An 18,414-nucleotide genomic window follows, 5' to 3' on the forward strand; every position below is an offset into this window, starting at 1 on the left:
CGCGTTAGCGCTCGTGTGCAGCACGTCACGAACCTTATGATTTGATCACTGTTCAGTGACTGTAAACCACAGGGACACTGTTGGCTATTCAGAGTTACAGCGCAACTGATGGATTCAAATCCAGTGCTTTTTTAAATACCTTTTGTAAAAATTCAAAGAAAAACATTTGCACGGCCGGACACGTCGACCGGATCGAGGAACATGACTTGAATTTAAGGACAGGAGGTGACCTACAGGCTATCAGACCTTGGGGGTGGTCTCGCATTGGACCCCTACCAAAGGTGGTGACTGCTGTTGTACCGTTTAACCCCCAGCTGAGGTACGGGAGGGGCAGCAGTTGAACCTGATGCCACAGTAAGCTTCCCCTGGTGCTGCGCTCCTGTGGCCCCTAGCAGGAGATTGGGGCCCCTCGGTCGCCAGTGTACCCAGTGGAAATGCCCACTTAGCCTCCCATCTCTGCATACTTCACCCTCTGGCCTTTTGTTGAATTGGCATGTTTTTTCTCCCCCCATTTTGCTGGCCAGTTTCCTTCAATGACTGACAATGAATTACAAGGGGGGGGGGGACATATATTAAATTCTATTAAGTAAAACAGGTACAATTGCTCAGTTTTCGGGAAATGTTTCAGCATCCGGTGCCGACCGTGAAGTTGACATTTTGCAAACTTACGCCAGACTAAGCGTCTTGGGATCACCGCTTTGGGACTGATGTGCTTCCGGTTTCTCAGGTGCGATCCCAGTGAAAATATTTCACTGTCCCAGTTTAAACTTTACCCAAGACGTGGTGTGAATTACTCCAATATAATACCAAACATTTCTATAGGCGTAAAACAGAAGCTGCTGCTGGTGAATTGGTATAAAAATCGGACTCTCATGCACATGGATGACGTTCCCCCCCAGGGGTAGGGGGGGGCCCCAGGCTGGCAGCCCCTCCATCTACAATTTTATTCTGCTCATACTAAACATAGATATGTCATCATAATAAAAAAAAGGACAGTTAGACATTATTGGTCTGCGTCATAAGAGCAGAGCATTGCTGGTAGTCCGCTAAGGCATTCTGGGAGGCTTTGGGGTAAACAGCAGGTCCGTGTTTGCGTAGCAGCTGGAGTGCTTGGTCTGTCAGCTGGGGAGGGACAGTGTGGAGAGTCCTGGCCATGTACAGGAGAACAAGGCAGCATTCGACGACCTCGGGGAAGGGAATATTCTGAAAGGGGGGGGGGGGGAGGAAAAAGAGACTCCAGTCACTGACCTCTCTCACCCTCCCATCAAGATTAGAACAGAGGCTCCAGACCGACACGACTCACTTTCAGGTGGTCAGGCAGAGCGGCCAGCTCCTTGCGGTGCTCCGACACCCGGGCGATCAAGGCCGGCAGGGACTCCGAGCTGTTAACCAGAACCCAAGGGGTAAGAAACCATTTCAGTCCCTAGCAGGATAAGGGCACAGTGTGGCCACATAAGAGCTGCAGAAAGGATTAACGGTAACAAGCTGAAGGCAAAGGGAGACAGGAACGCTGCAGGTCACTGGCAGCTCTAGTACTTTTTAAATGCTAATTAGATGCTAATTGCTAATTTTAAGCTAATCGCTAATTTGATGCTAAATGCTAATGTTAAGCTAATCGCTAATTTTCTGAACCAGGCACAGCACCTCTGCTCTGGGGCTTCTCCGCACTCAGAGTCCCCGGCGGTGGCCTGGGACTTCTGGGTCTGGGTGTGCTGCTGGACCATGCTGGACAGCCTCCGCTGAACCTCAGCTATAGCTCTCTGCGTGGCTTGGAAGGAGGCATGGGGCTCCGATAGCAGGGTCTGGCAGAAGTCCAGGCCGGGTCCCACTTCTGAACCGGATTCCACATCCGGACCTCCCTCCAGCCTGTTCTCCAGAAGAGAACCAGCAGAGGTCTCAGTGGTACCGCTGCTGGCCCACCACACTGCATACAGTTGCACGTAGCTCAGGAAGGCCTCCAGGCCCCTCGCGACGGCCGCGCCCTGCTCATCACTGGGATCCAGCTTGGCTTTGTACTGGGAGATGGATTCGATGCCTGAAAACCAGTACATTTATACACGTCAGTCAGCGGACGGGCTAAACAGACCAATCCTCTCAGGACGTCAGGCTGCTCTCTCTATTACCCTCCTAAGTACCTCATCAGTCACGGTTACCCTCACGGGAGTTTTGGTGCTGCGAAGTTCCTGAAGTCATCTGCATTATTTATATGCCCCCTAGATCTAGTGATTGTTCAAAGTCTGATTAAAGGGAAGCAGCCTGTACCACTGTCTCACACCTCCAGGGTTGGAGGTTCGAATCCAGCCTCCGCTGCATGTGTGTGTGGGTGTTTGCATAGACCATATTTGGGGGGTAAAACCCGAAGCCTCCTTACTTTCAGACATTCGTGAATGAGGTTTTTCCTGTAGAAATGAATGAAAGATCCCCATTTAGATAGGTATGCCAATATGTATGTGTGTGTATGTGTGTTCACGTGTCCCGTGGACTGGCAAGTGTACCCCCGCCCCAAGATGCCAGGGATAAGCTCACCTTGGGGAAAGAGCAGCCGACAGACATCAGACATCAGGCAGAAGCTCCCCACGTCCCCACTTCTGGCCACTGCCCCCAGCAGCTCCTCCAGCCCCGCCCCCCAGTCTCCCAGCAACCAGCTCAGCACGCAGTGTGTCATGTCCAGGGACACGTGGAACAGCAGCTTGGGGGGCAAAAGAAGAGGGTACAAACAGTCACAAAGTGCAATCAATACTCTACTTGCCATCTTCTACACCGACATCAAGTTACTAATGCCGCCATAATAAAAGTCCTGCATCGGATGACTAATGTCACCATAATAAAAGTCCTTCAGGCTTCTGTACCGCATCCCGTTTCAGCTTCTTAAACTTCCAACATGCAGGCTTACCTGCTTCATGGTGACACTACTGGCCACAGAGGGATTCTCTAATGCCTTAAGCTGGCTGTGGACTGCACGCATTTTCTCCATTTCGTCAGGCGAGACACCAAACTCCTGTTCCCACACGTCCTTCACATTTTCAAGGAAGCTCTGGGCATGAGGCACCGACCAGCTGTGGGTGGGGCTGGAGCTTGGACCGATCCCATTGGTTCCAGCCAGCCTGACGAGAAGTAGCTCATTGGTGCAGAACAATAACTGGTGTCCCTGTGGATCAGGATTGGCTTATTGGTAGAGGAGTTTACATGAAAAGTTCCTTTAAATTGCAAAATTTCTGCCTGTATATTAAAAAAAAAATGTCAAGATAAGTGGTACCGACGTCCTGTTATGGGTGTGGCAAGACAATGGTACTGACCAATAAGCTGTCTTGGCTTCTCAGCACTTCCTGGGCCCCCAGCCAATCCTGAGCTGCCAGCAGCTCTTTGGCGCACCTCAGGGCGAGGGAATGCGCCAGCTCCTTCTCCCCCACGATCCTCGCCAGCTCGGCGGCGGTCTTCATCGAGGCGATGTCCCCCTTCTTGGCAATGACCTTCGCCGCCTCGAAGGGGCAGTCTGCCGCGAGGTAGCTACGACATCAAAGCTCATGAGGTTCCAAGGAACTTAACCGGTAAAAATAAAGATTGATAGTCATGGGAATACGGCTGAGAAGTTTTGAGGTGGACCAGCCTTCCGTCACGTACCACTTGGCAGCGGTGGAGTAATGGCCGTCCTTCTCGAGCACAGCTGCCCAGGTAGTGTAGAGGTCTTTGAGCACGTGGTCATCAGGCTGCAGTCTGGCTTTAGCCAATGCTATGGCCTCCCTGAAAGCAGGTGTGCAAGGGTTAGTCTATGGTCTCTCCCACACTGACTAGAAGGTTTAATGTATATGCGCTCCCTTGTGGTCCTTCTAGATTTCTGCTACTTGCTACATGATGTTGTAGTTGTTAGTGCTCCACCTATCATTCACCTGTAAAGGCTGTGAGACTTGAGAAGGTTGATGGCCTCGTAAACTCTGTTGATGGAAAGGAGATACGAGGCGGCCTTCACGAACTGCTCCTGGAAGCTCAGCTGCTTGGCGAAGGCCTCCACCGTCCTGGACCACACCTGGTAACCAGCTAAGAGGAGAAGAGGTGGGAGTCTGGTTCGTCTGCTCACGAAAGACCGGTTCACCGGAAAATGAGATATGTTCTTCCCAGATTATGGAAGCCAAGAATCGGATGTTTTGAATGACCTCTAGCCATTGGTGTCCCCTACCTATGGGAGCCATGGAGACCAGATGGTCAGTGAGTTCTCCTCTGTCGGTAGCCAGCTGCAGTGCCCCCGTGATGTCCCCCTTCCACAGCAGCAGGTAGATGGCAGAGTCATAGTGACCTCCCTCTACGTGACTCTGCCCTGTCCAATTGAAAGAGAGTCATCCATAAGTGATCAAAACAGCTTCTTGCAACCCTTATCACAGAAGTCTTCCTCACCTTCTTCCTGGAACATCCTGTAGAGCGCTTGCCTGTCCGCAAACAGGCCCAGATGCAGATGCTCTCCCGATCCGGGTAGGCATTGACTGGGCACTGCTAGGGAAGACAGTAGGTGGTTATCTACAGGCAATGGGCATGGCCACCCCAGAGGGGACCTCGACGGAGAGACTCAGCTTGGCTCAGGAGCTGGTCTGACCTTCCGAGTGCCTGACGGCAGCCAGCGTCAAGCAGTCCTCTTGGAGCTCCTCCTTGGGCCGGTGGTCCATGGAGGTGCTCAGGGGAAGGATGGAGCGTCCCTTTCTCTTCTTCAGGAGGGTCTCTGCGGACAGCAGTTAGAGGGAAAAGTTCACCGCTCACCACAAAGCCACCATCAGTCTGTACGACTAATCAAAACACAGCAGTGAAGAGCTGATTCAACTAACTTAAGCTTTTAAAGCGGTACAGGATTTTCTGACCCTCTCGTTTTAGTTTCTGACACCAGATGTGACTCTGGAGACTCGCACCAGGGGACGAACCTGGTCTCTCTCGTCTTTTGTCATCCCTGCTCTCCTTCTTGGCGAAGGGGGGAGGCTTCCCTCCATTCTGCAGTTTCTCCGGGACGCCTCTGTCTGCCAGGCCATTGGGCTCCTTCACTGCTGGAGGGGGCGGACAGGAGAGCGTTGGGTGGATTACACTGAATGCACAGTGTAATTCAACTATAATTACTTATTAAGCAAACGTTTCTATCCTCGTACAATTGCAAGTGGGGTCAGCCAGTCCTGTGGGTTTAAGGGCCTTGTTCGGGGGCTCAGAAGTGAAATCACGGCTCTGACCCTGGGATTTGAACCAGCAACCTTCCGACCACAAGCACAAATGATCACCCCCCAATAAATTCAGACTTATGTTCATGAAACTCTGTCATATAGAAAGTGAGGTGGCTTTAGGAAACATGAATTATTACTATCATCTCCGCAAGGGACAACTTAACCTTGCAGAACGTTTCAGAGTTGAGGGGCAGAGCTGTGCTAGAGGCAGACGGCTCCATACCCGAGAGGGCTAGCTTGTCGACGGCCTCACATTCAGCCTCGTCGTTGTCCGACGGCCTCTCTCCTCCAGCTCTCTCTTCTTGCCCGTTCGGGGTTTCCGCTTCCTCCGTCCTGGCCGGCCCCTTATCTGCAGGCTTCTTCTTCTTGGTTTTGCTTTTGGGCTGCAGTGCCCTCTTCTTCTCCAGCTCCATGCCTTTTTTACCTGGGAGGGCCATTTAGAGTGATCGGCGGTGACTTCCTGCATGTCGCCTGGGCAACGGGCTCGTCAACCAATGGGAGTGGGTGATGCTGATGACATCATCTTAATAGGTCGAACAAACCTGGCCTTAAGAGCTGGGATCAGCGCGAACAGCATGCACAGAAATGAAAAAACTGCAAAAGTAAACCCCGTTTCCAGCAATTTCTGTGGCAAATATGCCAAGCGTCGCTAGCAGAGTATGAGGATTGAGCCAAAAGGTCTCAAACACAGTCTAGAGCAGTGTTTCTCAACCCAGTCCTCAGCGAACCCCAGCCAGTCCACGTTTTTGCTCCCTCCCAGCTCCCAGCCAATCAGGAACACCGAATAGCTGGTACAGGTGCGCTGGGAGCTGAGAGGAAGCAAAAACGTGGACTGGCTGGGGTTCGCTGAGAACTGGGTTGAGAAACACTGGTCTAGAGCGAGTGTTTCGCCTTAATGGCCACTGATACAAACAAACAGGCCATTTCTGGAGTTAAATACTTCTCCTCTGCCCTCTACTTAATATCACGCTCCCCTCTGGTGGTTCTGGGGGTGTGCTGGTATTAGCATTAGCATAAACGGCGCACACCGCTAATTAGTCCCAGTGGGCTGGGGGGTGTTCCGCCTTCAGGCACATCGGGCCAAGGTCGCGTCCCTTGAGACGCGACCTTGAGCGCACCAGTGGCTCACCTCGGGGGGGTCGGGTGTGCTCCTGCTTGGACACGGCCCACTCCTGCACGGTGAAGTCGTCGCCACCGGTCCAGACCACGTCTGGGTCCACCGGGGACCACTGCACACACAGGAGGCGGCCATGGTGGCCCCTGTAGTTGCGCACGGGCTCCTCGCCCAGAACGTCCCACACCTGTGTGACAAACCGGGTTTACATTTACGTTTGTTACCTAAGCCGATGTACAACTGAGAAAGCGGGTCAGCCAGTACCTGCAGCCATTGGGGGTTAAGGGCCTTGCTGAGGGGCCCAATGGCAAAATCTCTATGCCGGGATTTGGACCAGCGAGTCCTGACCCGCGGAGCCACACACTGCCTCGTTCACACGCACTCTATTATTTTTTATTAAACTTATTGACTACAGCAAGAGGCACATGAGCTCCGTCGTTCGGTGTGATGCGGCCCCCAGGTCGACGTGCCTTTCTCCAGCTCCCCAGGGCAAAAATCAGCCCTCCCCGGTCACACATACGCATGTCCAGAAAAAGAAAGGCGGCATGTTTCCGTGGGGAATTCTGAGACATGGATAAATGGCACCGAGGGGTCCAGTAAAAGCCTGGGCAACGGGCGGGAATGAGCCCCCGCCAGGGGTTGCCCCCCCCGCCCCCCGGTGGTGACTGACCTGGGCAGTGCCGTCATAGCAGACAGTCACCAGACGCCCGCTGTGGTGGGGGCTCCAGGCCAGGCCAGTGATCTTCGCGGTGTGTCCTGTCAGGCTGCGGAAGGCCTCCGTGATCAGGACGGGGCTCTCGGGGGGGGACTCTGAGCAGAGTGTGGGGGGGGGGGGGGGGGGGTAAGAGGCAGCAGCGACAGGGGAAGCCTGGGGCGGGGACGTTTAAGAGGCAGCAGTGGGAGAGAGTCTGGACGCTCACCAACGACGGCCTGCAGGTCGTGCACGTAGACCACGGCGTTGCTGGAGCCCGACGCCAGCAGGTGCCCCACGCCAGGCTGGCCGGCGTGCTCGTGGTGCCAACGCAGCACGTTAATGATCTTGTGGTGCTGCTGCACGCTGCAGAGGAGCCGCAGAGCTGGGGCCTGGTACACGTCTACGGACCTGAGGGGCGCGGAGAGGGCGTCACCATGGAAACACGGTGGGGGGTGGGGGCGCGGGACACGGCATCACTACGCACCCATCCTCGTTCCCGATCGCCAGTACTTTGCCGTCTGGCTTCCAGCTGAGATCCGTGTGGGGGGACAGCTTGTGCTGCACAGTAAACACAGTAAACACCATTGCAACACCCACCCACCTTTGACGAAAAAATAAACGTCGTATTGTGGACAGGTTCCAAGGCCTGAATGTATGAAGGTACAAAGTGAGACATAATTAACATATTTATGTTGTACATTGGGGTTAAGGGCCTCAATGGTGAAATCACTCTGCCGACCCGGGGATTTGAACCAACGACCTTCTGCTCATGTCCAAACCCACTGAGCCCCACACCACCACAGACTCCTACGCGCAGTTACCTTGATGTTGTTGGTTCTGCGGATGATCCCGTCGATGTCGACGGCCTCGTCCGCCAACCTCCAGGGGTTGTGCTGGAAGATGATGCCCTCCCCAGCACAGCTGTACAGGCTGAAGGGGGGCTCGTCCGGCCCTGGGACAGACAGAGAAAGCTGCTCGTAAAAAAGTGCCACCCACCCAGTCCAGGTCTCAGCGGCCCCCGCTAGAATGACATTTACCGTCAGAGCCAGCAGGATAGGAGCAAATTTCAATTGCAAGATTTGGGGGATGGGGGTGTTTTGGTATGATGCTTTTAAATTATTTACCAGGCAGAAGGGGGACAGGGGGACCCCATGCCAACGTGTACACGGTCTTGCGATGGTAAGTGCTGGATATCTGTGGTGGTCTGCAAAAGTACTGCGCGTTAGTGTCTTCAAACAAGCCACACGGGTAGAAAAGTCACGACGACAGACGCTGGATGCACTACCAACGCAAGAAAAAAATAAACGAACACAGAAAAGTATGAAAACGTAGGCGAGGTCAATATGCATTCTCGAAAAAACAACAAACAAAAATAAATGAACACAGGAAAGTATGAAAACGTAGGCGAGGTCAATATGCATTCTCGAAAAAACAACAAACAAAAATACCGTTACAAAAACATTAAGTTAGTCAGCTTTATTGTCAAATGCACAACAAAAGGAGGTCGCTGGCTCTCTTAGTGTAAACATCACACAGAGCAACAGTATTGAGGCTCCCCGTTTTACGACGGTGCCATTGCGACGCACGTTCAACGGCATACGGTATTTTCTACTGATGCCAGGCGACAGTGGCATCCATGCTTACGGTCTCTGTAGCAATTGCAAGCGTAAACATCTCATAAGGCGTTTAGCGACATATCGTGAAGTACTTAAATAGACAATAGAATAGAATGTAACAATAAATAATATGATTCATAAATAAAATGCGAGTTGAGGCGAGTTGCATACTTCCCCCGTGGGAAATATCGATCTTGAATAGAAATAACCTACTTGTTTGAGAAAACGTCGTAAATGCCAACTTTGCCGTCATCGGTCCCGAACGCCAACGATCCTTCTTTTGCTGGGTGCCAAGACAACTGTGTGGGGAGGAGTCGAGGAAAGGGCGGGGTTAATGTGAGATTCTCACGGCACTTTATGGCGTCGTTGAGGAGCGACCTCCAGACACTCACGGCAGTAACTTTGGACTTGACGCCCTGCCAGAAGGTCTTCGTGTCGTACTTGTTGGTGACGGAGAGCGTGTTCCACACGCGGATCATACTGTCCCCCACCCCCATGGCCAGGCAGCCCGTGCCCACCGGGGAGAAGGTCAGCGTGTACACGAAGCCCCCTAGGGTGGGCAACGTCCAGCAGCACTCCATGGTTTCCAGGTCCCAGCATTTAATCTGAGGAGCAATTTTCCCAATTAAAAAAAAACACAAAAAAAAAAACTATGCATTACCACCAGAGGGCAGCAAAGCGCTTATTAGCTAGCTAGGTTGATTCTTAACGCCATGGCAGCAACTAGACCTATATTCACGGCGAGAGTATATGGACATTAATACAGACTGAATAACCAAAATGGAAAAACTTTTATCCAATTAATTATCTAATTATTATTTAATTATCTAAATAAAATAGCTAAGATTAGCACGATAAGACATATAACAGAAAAAGCCACTGGCTTGACTTTATTAAATTAGTCTTCTGAAGAGTCAGTAAAATGGTAACCAAACCTGAGGGAGTTCAAAGGACAAAACAAAAAAATGTGCTTAAGAGTTAAAGGAGTTTTACACGTAGGACACACGTACGGATCTTCACTTGAATCCGCCTAGTACTGCCCATGTGACACATCGCACAGACGACTCGGTCCCGTTGATTTTTAAAGGTAACTTTTACCATCTGTTCAGTAATTGGACTGATTTCTAAAAAGTTGATTATTAACGTCGTGTAGCGCTTATGCTGTGGATGTGACCGGAACGTTCATCCGCCAAGTGCTTCCCGGTCCCAGCTTCTCACCTCCCTGTCCATGGAGGTGCTGAGCAGGAGTCGGTGCTCCCCCAGGCACACGGAGCTCATGTTGAAGACGATGCGACTGTGCGCCTGGTTGTCGGCCGCCGCCCCCAGGAGGCTCCACTTCTGCTTGCCCGATTTGGCGAGATCCCAAATCACCAGCTCGCCCCTAAAAGTGCAACGATCAAGGGATGGGAGGAAAAAAAAAACCCAACCTGAGGACCAAGAGGAACTCAAAAGTGACCTGAAGCAGCTGGAAAAAAAAAAAAGCCAAGTTACGCCTGATCAAGTTGCGTCCAATCGCATTTATGTCCAAAGTCCACATTAAGTAATATACACAGAATGTTTGTGGTTCTATTACTTAGTGCAAGGGTGGGCAATGTTATTCAGAAAGGGCCTTTGCGTATGTGGGTTTTCGCTGAAGCTCCCTAATTAGATTACTAATTAGAGGACTGACAGGTCCTCTACACCTGGGTTTGAACAGCTGACCTAAATGTTATTGCCCACCCAGGCTTAGTGTAACAGGTGCATGAGAATGGGCCATCAACCGTTCAATGGCCCACTGTCCATATCGAGCATATAACTCAGTAAGCATACAGTAATGTATACGTGATGGACAGCTATCGAGGCCCGAACTGACTTGTGTCCGGTGATCCCAGTCCCAAATGCGAACGCGAGCGGACAGATGGACGTACTGTGTTCTTTGTTGGGGCTTCTTTTGAAATTTTGGCTGGAGCAGTAAGAGTTACTAGTGCAACTCATTAGGGCCAAGGGTTAAAAAAATAAATAAAAATTCTTAAAATAGTTTCTGGGAATTTCCTCAAATAAAGCAGATTCTAATTCCGAAAAAACCTGGACGTTTTCCAGCCGAGTCAGACCATCACCGGACGTTTAATATGTAGCTGCTTTCAAATCAAAGCGGACGCCGAATAAACCGTATATGTAGCAGCCAAGCGTGAGCAGATTTGCTTTAGAATTAATGGATCGCATCTGAATGACTGTTGTAAAACACTGGCTGCAGTTTTACCCGAAGCAGCTGGAGACGACATGCGTCGGCCTCCCCTTGGGCCAGTGCACCGTCAGCCAGAGTCTCTCCTTGACTCCTGGGTCGACTCCGACGCCCCTGCGTTTCAGGGAGGGCAGCTTAAGGGTCATCACACCTGTCGGGGGACAGACAACACGCCTAACCCAATAATATTCAAAGTAGCACAGTAGCACTGCTAGTACGTGCAGACTTGAAGCTCCGGATCTATATAAAAATGTCACTTTGATTTTTTTAAAATTTTATTTTACCTTTCCCCCTTGCGGTGCTCCAGATCCGGACGGTCTGGTCCTTACTCCCCGAAGCCAGATAGCAGCCTGTCTCAACACCAGTTGACACCTCACTGCTTGCCTCTGGAGACCAAGCCAGAAGTTAAAAATCGCCTCACTGCAACTATTCAGCCCAAAGCTTTTATCGCACCCTGTGTGCTTCACCGCGTCACTCAGAAAGACGCAAAGCCCTGAAGACTCTCGAACCTGGGCTCTCCCCAAGGCGACTGTACAGCAGTTCCTCGCCGGGCTGAGGGCTCCAGGAGAGGCCGTGAACTTCGTCATCATGGCCTCTTAAGCGATGGACCACCTCGTTTTTCCTACTGATGTCCATGACTATGATCATCCCATCTTTGTAGCTTTAAAATAAAAATCACTATCAGAACATCTCAAGGTCCACTTGACCGCACTCGTGTTGTCGCGTACACATTTTTTGTCATATTTCATTGCCGGAGACCAGTTCCAATACTCAGAAGGCGGCAAACATCCCAGATATCGTTAGAGCCCCGCCCCAAATATCAAGGATACATTGGCTGCATCCTTGCCAAATGAGATCAAACCCAAATTCGTTCTTGAGAGGCAACTTAGCAAGACCGATCTTGCCAAAAGCACAAGTACGATCTTTGCGTTCTTGGAACTGAGAAACAGCCAAGATCTGCATACTTTCAAATCAAGGCTAAGATTACAGTGATGTGTCAAATAACCACTGGAGATATCAATGATGGAATTTTCTGTGGTCGTCATGACAATGATTCCACAGGTGGCACCACACATGGGGGTTTCCCCCAGAATCAGAGCTTACCCCACTGCAATGTGATTTTCATTATGAGGAGAGCAAGACAGGCAGAAGATGTTTCTGGGCTCTGGAAAGAAGCTGAGAGTCTCATTCCTGTTGTGCCAGTAGCAGATGATGATGCCCTTTTCATCACCAGAAACCACCAAGTCCTTCTGGACTGGAGACCAGTGGAGGGCTGTGATTGTGCTCTGAAGGAAAAACAGACTGGCATCATATTGGCTCATTCTTTTTACAAGTAGAAGGAACAGTATCCATTAGGTACCGGGAGTTAAGAGGCAACAGGCAAGATTCTCAGTTTTTATTTTTATGTGTGTTTGAACAATGGCAGTTTGAAAGCCGTTACCTGGTGAGCTTTATGGTCTTTCAGTGAAACCTTTTGCTCGATGTCCCAGATTTTAACCGTTCCGTCGTCAGAGGCACTTGCACATACATTTTCTTGACCGGGATGGTGGCAGAACGTAAAGCCCGATACTCTCTCTCTGTGGCCTGCCAATTCACCTGAGAGCAAAGAAAGGATCCATTATCAAGAAAGAACTATTGCGCGTACTAATGTAACATCATTTCAAAAATTTAAAATGTTTTAAAACTTATATACCTTATACTGGATAAAAAAAAAAAGCATGGATGATGTGCGTACTGCATAGATGTAACATGCTCTCTAACTACTACAGTGGAGCTGGGTAAAGAAAGCAATAAAACATTAAGAGGAAAAACACTGTGCTTACCCACTACTGCAGTCGAGGATTCGGTTACACTGATTAAATATATAGTGTTTTTAGCAGCAAAGCCAAAAACTCCTTTGCTATTTATGTCACTGGACCGGGAGCAATACCAGTTTGGAGAAGCTGGAAGAAGTCGCTCATGCATTCTGACACTAATATCCAAAAATGCCACGCCAAGAAAATCATTCACGACTGTGTAACAGTTATCAAATCGTCAACGAGCACCACTGCCACTCTCACGCATTTCAAGGCTTATCACGCCGCATAGCAAAAGTACCGAAAACCGATACCTTTTACAGCGTCGCAAAAACTACGGTGTCCTTTAAAGGACAATGGATATATAATCAATGGCATCATTTAACTGTAAATGGGGAAACGGATATTGAACTATATATTATTCAGTACTTTTCTTTTACACGGTACATGTCCATTTTCATTTGCACTTTTAATACTGCGTATGAGTATTGTTATATCTCTCTTACTGAACTTTACCGTAAAGTGATTTGTGTCAAAAGATGTAACATGGCGACCTCCAGTGTGGCAGGAGTGGGTACGGCCAATATAATTTTTTAAAGAATAATTCTGCATACAATGTTACATTTTTACTGCGATTAAACTTACAGTTTCTTTATTATTCTAGGGTTCTCTCTCATTGGAAACTTTGCGCGACAGATCCATTCAAGGTAAAGAGAAGTTAATTAACTGGCTAGTGTTCGTGACCTGTGATAGGTGGCAATAGGAAAAATGAAAGACAGCATATTTGTTTTTCAGTTCAGAGTTGTAAAATGTAACCATCTTGTATATATGGCATGGTTTTACAGGTTTTTCCTGTGGTCATTATGTCTTTTGGATTCCGTTACTTGGTAGTCTGATCCAGCTCCTGCATTGCTTTTCAGGTTACTCGCTTCATTCAGCAATCTCCATCATGCAAACTTCCACACAACCGCAACGGTAGATGCCAAAAACTGGGAGAGAAAGAATCGTATAGTTTATCCTCCCCAATTACCAGGAGAGCCACGCAGACCAGCCGTGAGTTTTGAGCACTGTATTACCATCGTCTGGGTAATCGTTGTAAAGTAAACGTACGATCATCGATTGTTCACAAGTTTGCCTTGTGTCGTCTAAATGCCCAAGCTTGCAAGATCAGTTTACTAATTACACGTATTTGTTTATTTAGGAGATACATCATTGCAGATACCAAATAAAGTATAGTAAGGATAAGATGTGGTATCTAGCAAAATTGGTAAGTACATTTTTTCTTTCGTCCAAGGTAATTTGTATACCATTTAGCTTTACTGTATAGTGAAATTAAATTTTAATGTAAGTTGTATATTTGTGCATTCTGTTCACATATAATAATAAATATTTTGGGTAATATTGTTTTGTTGTATAGATAAGAGGGATGACTATAGACCAGGCCCTCGGACAGCTTGAGTTCAGTGATAAAAAGGGGGCCAAGATAATCAAGGAGGTACGTGATTTGTAACTATCTATGCTTTAACATTTCTTACGTATTCAGTTGAATTCATTTCCACCAGTTTGGCTGCTGCACCTACTTTCCCCCACTTTCCCCCTGAAGCTGAGTGGTACATCCAATTTGCATTAATTAGCCATCGTATTTATACAAACATCTCTTTTTCAATTTTAGGTCCTATTAGAGGCCCAAGAAATGGCTGTTAAAAACCACAATGTAGAGTACAGATCCAATTTATATGTCGGTAAGTGTATTGGGGGTTTACACATTTTACCATTGCTAAACACCCCCCCCCCCACCACCACCACCACCACCACCACCACCACCACCACCACCACCCTTAAAAGCATTCTTATGGTATGATTTGAGAGTTTAGAGATTTAAGACTTTGGGTGGAACTGAAAATGGTAGAAATGTTTATTGCAGAATTATGGAGGGAACCATCATCCTGAATCTCTGGAGACTGACAAAATTTCCTTTACAAATGTCTGACAGGCAAAAAACATCCTGCATAGATTTATATAGAACGATTGGATTGGATTGTTCACATAAATAATGTGTCTGAATTATTGATTCCCAGGTAGTTTTTCCTCATTGATATACTCTGATTTACTGAGCAGTTCAATGTGCCGTTTGAATACAAATGTATAGTGTTTAAGTCAATGTCTGTCTGCTTGGCAGCTGAGTCCTTCTCTGGGAAGGGGATGTATCTGAAACGCATCAGGATTCATGGCAGGGGCCGGTTTGGGATCATGGACAAAGTACACTGCCACTATTTTGTGAAGCTGGTAGAGGGGCTGCCCCCGAAGGTGGAGCAGAAGACCAACTTCGACCAGGCCAAGGAGTACGTCCAGCAGCTGAGGAACCGCACCATTATTCACTCGCTGTAGATGGGCCGAGACCCCACACCCTACTGGTTACACAAGGGAGTGAAAACTTGCAAATGTAAAGACCACTCCTGGCACTTTCCCGGTATTCCCTTTAGGTGGATAATCGATAAAGGCTGTATTGTTAAATTAAAGAATTTGTTATGTCATTTTTGTGAGTGTGCTGTTTTTTTCACAAGGGGGAATTGAACGAAAGGTGTAAACATTTTAAAATACATTGACCTGAATGATGTGAAAATGATATATTTTGGGATTGCAATGTAGGTGTCAATCTAAAATGTGTTTGGCAGTATAAAGGCATTTCTGGGGGATGATATTTGCACACTAGGTGGCTGAGTTGCACAGTATAATATGGGCTTATGTGAATTGGCATTTCTGAGTTATGCACAACATTTGAATGTCTTCGTGCACTGCGATGCATTAGCATCTTGCCTATAGTCCCGTGCTCTGTTTTTCCTGAGATCGACTCCAGACACCACAACCCCGGACTGGATTAGCACTCAGGGAAGATGCATTGCATATAAACACCACAGGCAGTGTTTTATCGTTCTAATTATAATAATAATCGCTTGAATCATGATATCTGTCCGCGCATAAGAATTCACATTAATAGCAAAGTTAGTTCGTAAGTCAGTGGAGAGGTTACATATTAGTACAAATGCAACACTACGCAGGGAAAACTCAATAAATATTATCCCGAAAATCTTAGATTAATCAAATGATTTATCGTGATGCTCCGAATACCCGGAAGAAACGCTTCTTAAAAATAAACTGAAACGTGAAAAACTGGCGCGCTTTTAATAAAGCGATTAAGTGCAGCATCCATCTAATAAAGCTCATCAAGCACGTGACCTCGACCGGGAGCTAAGAGAGGATCTACCCCCCTGCCGCTAATTACCTTTAATGATATACAGGTAAATGGTAAGTGAATATCTTTTTATATGCACAGATTATACGTTAGTCCAGGTGTCATTTTTTAATTGTTCCCATAATATAGGACCTCAGGCAAAGCGCGTGACCAGGAAATTATCACCTTGTTACGGAAAATATATAGATGCCGTTTTATCGCGTCTCTCTTTCTATTTTCCCGCTTCGCCTTTTTCCTGTTTTTCCGTCATTTTGACAGCAAGCCCCCTCATTGGTGCTGCAGGGAACCTACCTGCTATTTGCGAATGTTAATTGCTTACTATTTTTTGCATTCCCCCCGTCGCTCAGCTACCTCTATTAAAAGTACAAAAATAAAAAATCAAGCTTTCAACTCTTACATGTCTGTTTCTTGAAACCGTGTATGGTATATGAATTGAAGATATAGATTATAGTTACTGGTTTCCTGAAAACGATTTAACATATTTTTTATTATTATTATTATTATTATTATTATTGTTTTTGTTGTTGTTATGCAATTTCTTTTATCTCAGGATGATAACGTTGTTTTATGGAGTATTGATTATTCATATATTCAAATTTCTAATAAACAAACAAATTCACTCAACAGTTACCCAAATATTTAGTATTTAAACATTTTTGTTAATTAAAGGAAATTATGTGCATGTATTTATTCGCGGTTACAATTATTCATACGCTAAATATTCATAGGCAGGCTGATACCAAAACTAAATGCCTAGCGGCAAATTTCAATCAAGTTTAATTATACTGTATTGACATGATTGTATGACTATCAGTATCGTCAAAGTAAAATTTTCCAAGTTATACACATACACCATTAATAAACAGTTGCAAAAGCTAGCGGGAAATGTGCATGTAGGCCTTTATATAACCTAAGTAGATAATTACATTTTAAACATACACATTCACGCCAAGAATTGCAAATAGATATACATGTTCTAATGCATATTTGCAATTTGTTACATTTATTTTGTCCATCGGATTGTGGCTGGAGCTGCGTTGTCTATTTATAGCGCTGAATTTGTTGTAATGTCCGCTGTCTCACTGCAGGCGTCACTGTTGTTACGCATAACATTTTATAGGCCTCTATTTCATTTATATAAAATCATGACTCCACTTGGACCCGTTTTCCGAGCTTATGCATAAATAAGCGGAATATTGTGTTCTTTCGACTTTTTATGTTTGAAATAAATAGCTCTGTAATGCTATATTTTGAACTAGTTATTTTATTAACAAGATGCAATCTATAGGCCTATAACACGTAATGTAGTAGACCTGTACTTTGGTATTAGTCACCTGGTTGATGCAGATATTGTTAGTGGGAGTGTTAAAATCCGAGTAACTGCAGTCCCCATAAACGCGTTGCGATTCCAAATACACCGTATCCACTACATTACATATGAGAAAGACTTTTTAAAAAACGTCACTCATAAAACCTTCAATTTTAGAATCATGTGCTTTCCATGACACAATCCAAAACATCCCGTCTTGTTGTTGGTACCATAGACGTCGTATTTCACATCGCAACATTACCTTAGGCCACATCCACACGAGCGCTCGCTGCGCGGCCACGGAGCATTAACGCCATAAAGAGAAGGGCTCAAGACCCGTTAGATCCAGTGGAGACACTTTCGCCATTAAACCGGGAATAACAGTTTTTTATTCTTCTTTCTATCCCGTTAATGAAATATTGATTTTGAAATGTAGTGAAAACCTGGAAGCTTTTAAAGTGTTTAGTGGTTTGTACCAAATTACTCAACCCCTGTTTCTACGACTTTAAACTGATAGTGGAGAAACGATATTAATTGAATCGTTACTTTAATGAGTGGTGTTGGTCTATAAGGAGGTGGAAGTATCCAATCCTTTGCACCTTACATGAAAAATGCACCCCATGCATGATATTTAGGGCAGTCTTTAGTCCGCGCAGCACGGAAGATTTCATCAAGAACGATCAGAACAAAGCGTCTGGTGTTTACATAATTTTTCAGCGCTTACTGAGAAATAATTGTGTGCACCGGCGTGCTATTTGCTTTTGTATAATCCGGACTCGTTCAGTGACGCTCGTCTGCAGGCAGATCGGTATGTCCCCCTGTCTGCGCTCTTTCCGACTTTGCTCTCGCATCCTGCTCTTGTGAGAGATCATTCTCCGCTGCGGAAAGACATAGAGAGGCGACTGAGAGCAAGCGTGGCCAGTGAGGGGCTGACAGGACGGGTCAGGCTGCATGATCATCGACATATCGAGGTGGGATGATAAAGGAGGATGAACGAGCTGTTACTGAATTCTTAAAAAGTCTGGCTCAAAATGTTAAGTAAGATATCGTAAAATGTGTAGAGATCCAAAAAATATAATTTTATTTAAATAACCAATTCTTAATCAATATTTTTGAAATATTTACCTTCCTCTCTTTCAGTAAGATAAGTGATTGGCTGTGTGATAGTCAGGTAAACGCACACATTCACACATTGCCATATTTAACAAAAAATTACTTT

The 18,414-nt window shown here is 46.9% G+C and overlaps 2 protein-coding genes across 5 annotated transcripts; one reads left to right on the forward strand and one right to left on the reverse strand.

Moving 5' to 3' along the window:
* Nucleotides 1-883: 883 nt before the first annotated feature.
* gemin5 (gem (nuclear organelle) associated protein 5) lies at nucleotides 884-12,937 on the reverse strand. 3 transcript variants are annotated; one of them, XM_023844905.2, is made up of 28 exons: nucleotides 12,661-12,937; nucleotides 12,279-12,433; nucleotides 11,942-12,123; nucleotides 11,347-11,498; nucleotides 11,122-11,223; nucleotides 10,856-10,988; nucleotides 9,835-9,997; nucleotides 9,009-9,221; nucleotides 8,830-8,915; nucleotides 8,125-8,204; nucleotides 7,822-7,952; nucleotides 7,485-7,558; nucleotides 7,227-7,408; nucleotides 6,977-7,116; nucleotides 6,322-6,493; nucleotides 5,416-5,616; nucleotides 4,905-5,021; nucleotides 4,586-4,708; nucleotides 4,390-4,485; nucleotides 4,175-4,312; nucleotides 3,888-4,035; nucleotides 3,622-3,741; nucleotides 3,297-3,507; nucleotides 2,894-3,148; nucleotides 2,527-2,689; nucleotides 1,645-2,035; nucleotides 1,304-1,382; nucleotides 884-1,203 (listed from the first exon to the last, which is right to left on the reverse strand). In XM_023844905.2, the coding sequence occupies exons 1-28, from the start codon at nucleotides 12,800-12,802 to the stop codon at nucleotides 997-999; spliced, it is 4,356 nt and encodes a 1,451-aa protein (XP_023700673.2). In that variant the 5' UTR covers nucleotides 12,803-12,937; the 3' UTR covers nucleotides 884-996. The 3 variants fall into 3 exon arrangements, with proteins under 3 accessions (XP_023700673.2, XP_023700672.2, XP_023700671.2); XM_023844904.2 differs by having other exon boundaries at nucleotides 4,390-4,482; nucleotides 4,905-5,024; XM_023844903.2 differs by having other exon boundaries at nucleotides 4,905-5,024.
* Nucleotides 12,938-13,003: 66 nt separating this feature from the next.
* On the forward strand, nucleotides 13,004-15,167 carry mrpl22 (mitochondrial ribosomal protein L22). Of its 2 annotated transcripts, none has more exons than XM_072706819.1 (7): nucleotides 13,004-13,076; nucleotides 13,298-13,340; nucleotides 13,554-13,686; nucleotides 13,835-13,900; nucleotides 14,051-14,128; nucleotides 14,306-14,375; nucleotides 14,813-15,167. In XM_072706819.1, exons 1-7 carry the CDS (start codon nucleotides 13,025-13,027, stop codon nucleotides 15,019-15,021), a joined length of 651 nt encoding a protein of 216 aa, XP_072562920.1. In that variant the 5' UTR covers nucleotides 13,004-13,024; the 3' UTR covers nucleotides 15,022-15,167. The 2 variants fall into 2 exon arrangements, with proteins under 2 accessions (XP_072562920.1, XP_023700677.1); XM_023844909.2 differs by lacking the exon at nucleotides 13,004-13,076 and adding an exon at nucleotides 13,081-13,207.
* Nucleotides 15,168-18,414: the final 3,247 nt, after the last annotated feature.

Source organism: Paramormyrops kingsleyae, chromosome 24 (assembly GCF_048594095.1).
Source record: "Paramormyrops kingsleyae isolate MSU_618 chromosome 24, PKINGS_0.4, whole genome shotgun sequence".
NCBI classification, from domain to species: domain Eukaryota; kingdom Metazoa; phylum Chordata; class Actinopteri; order Osteoglossiformes; family Mormyridae; genus Paramormyrops; species Paramormyrops kingsleyae.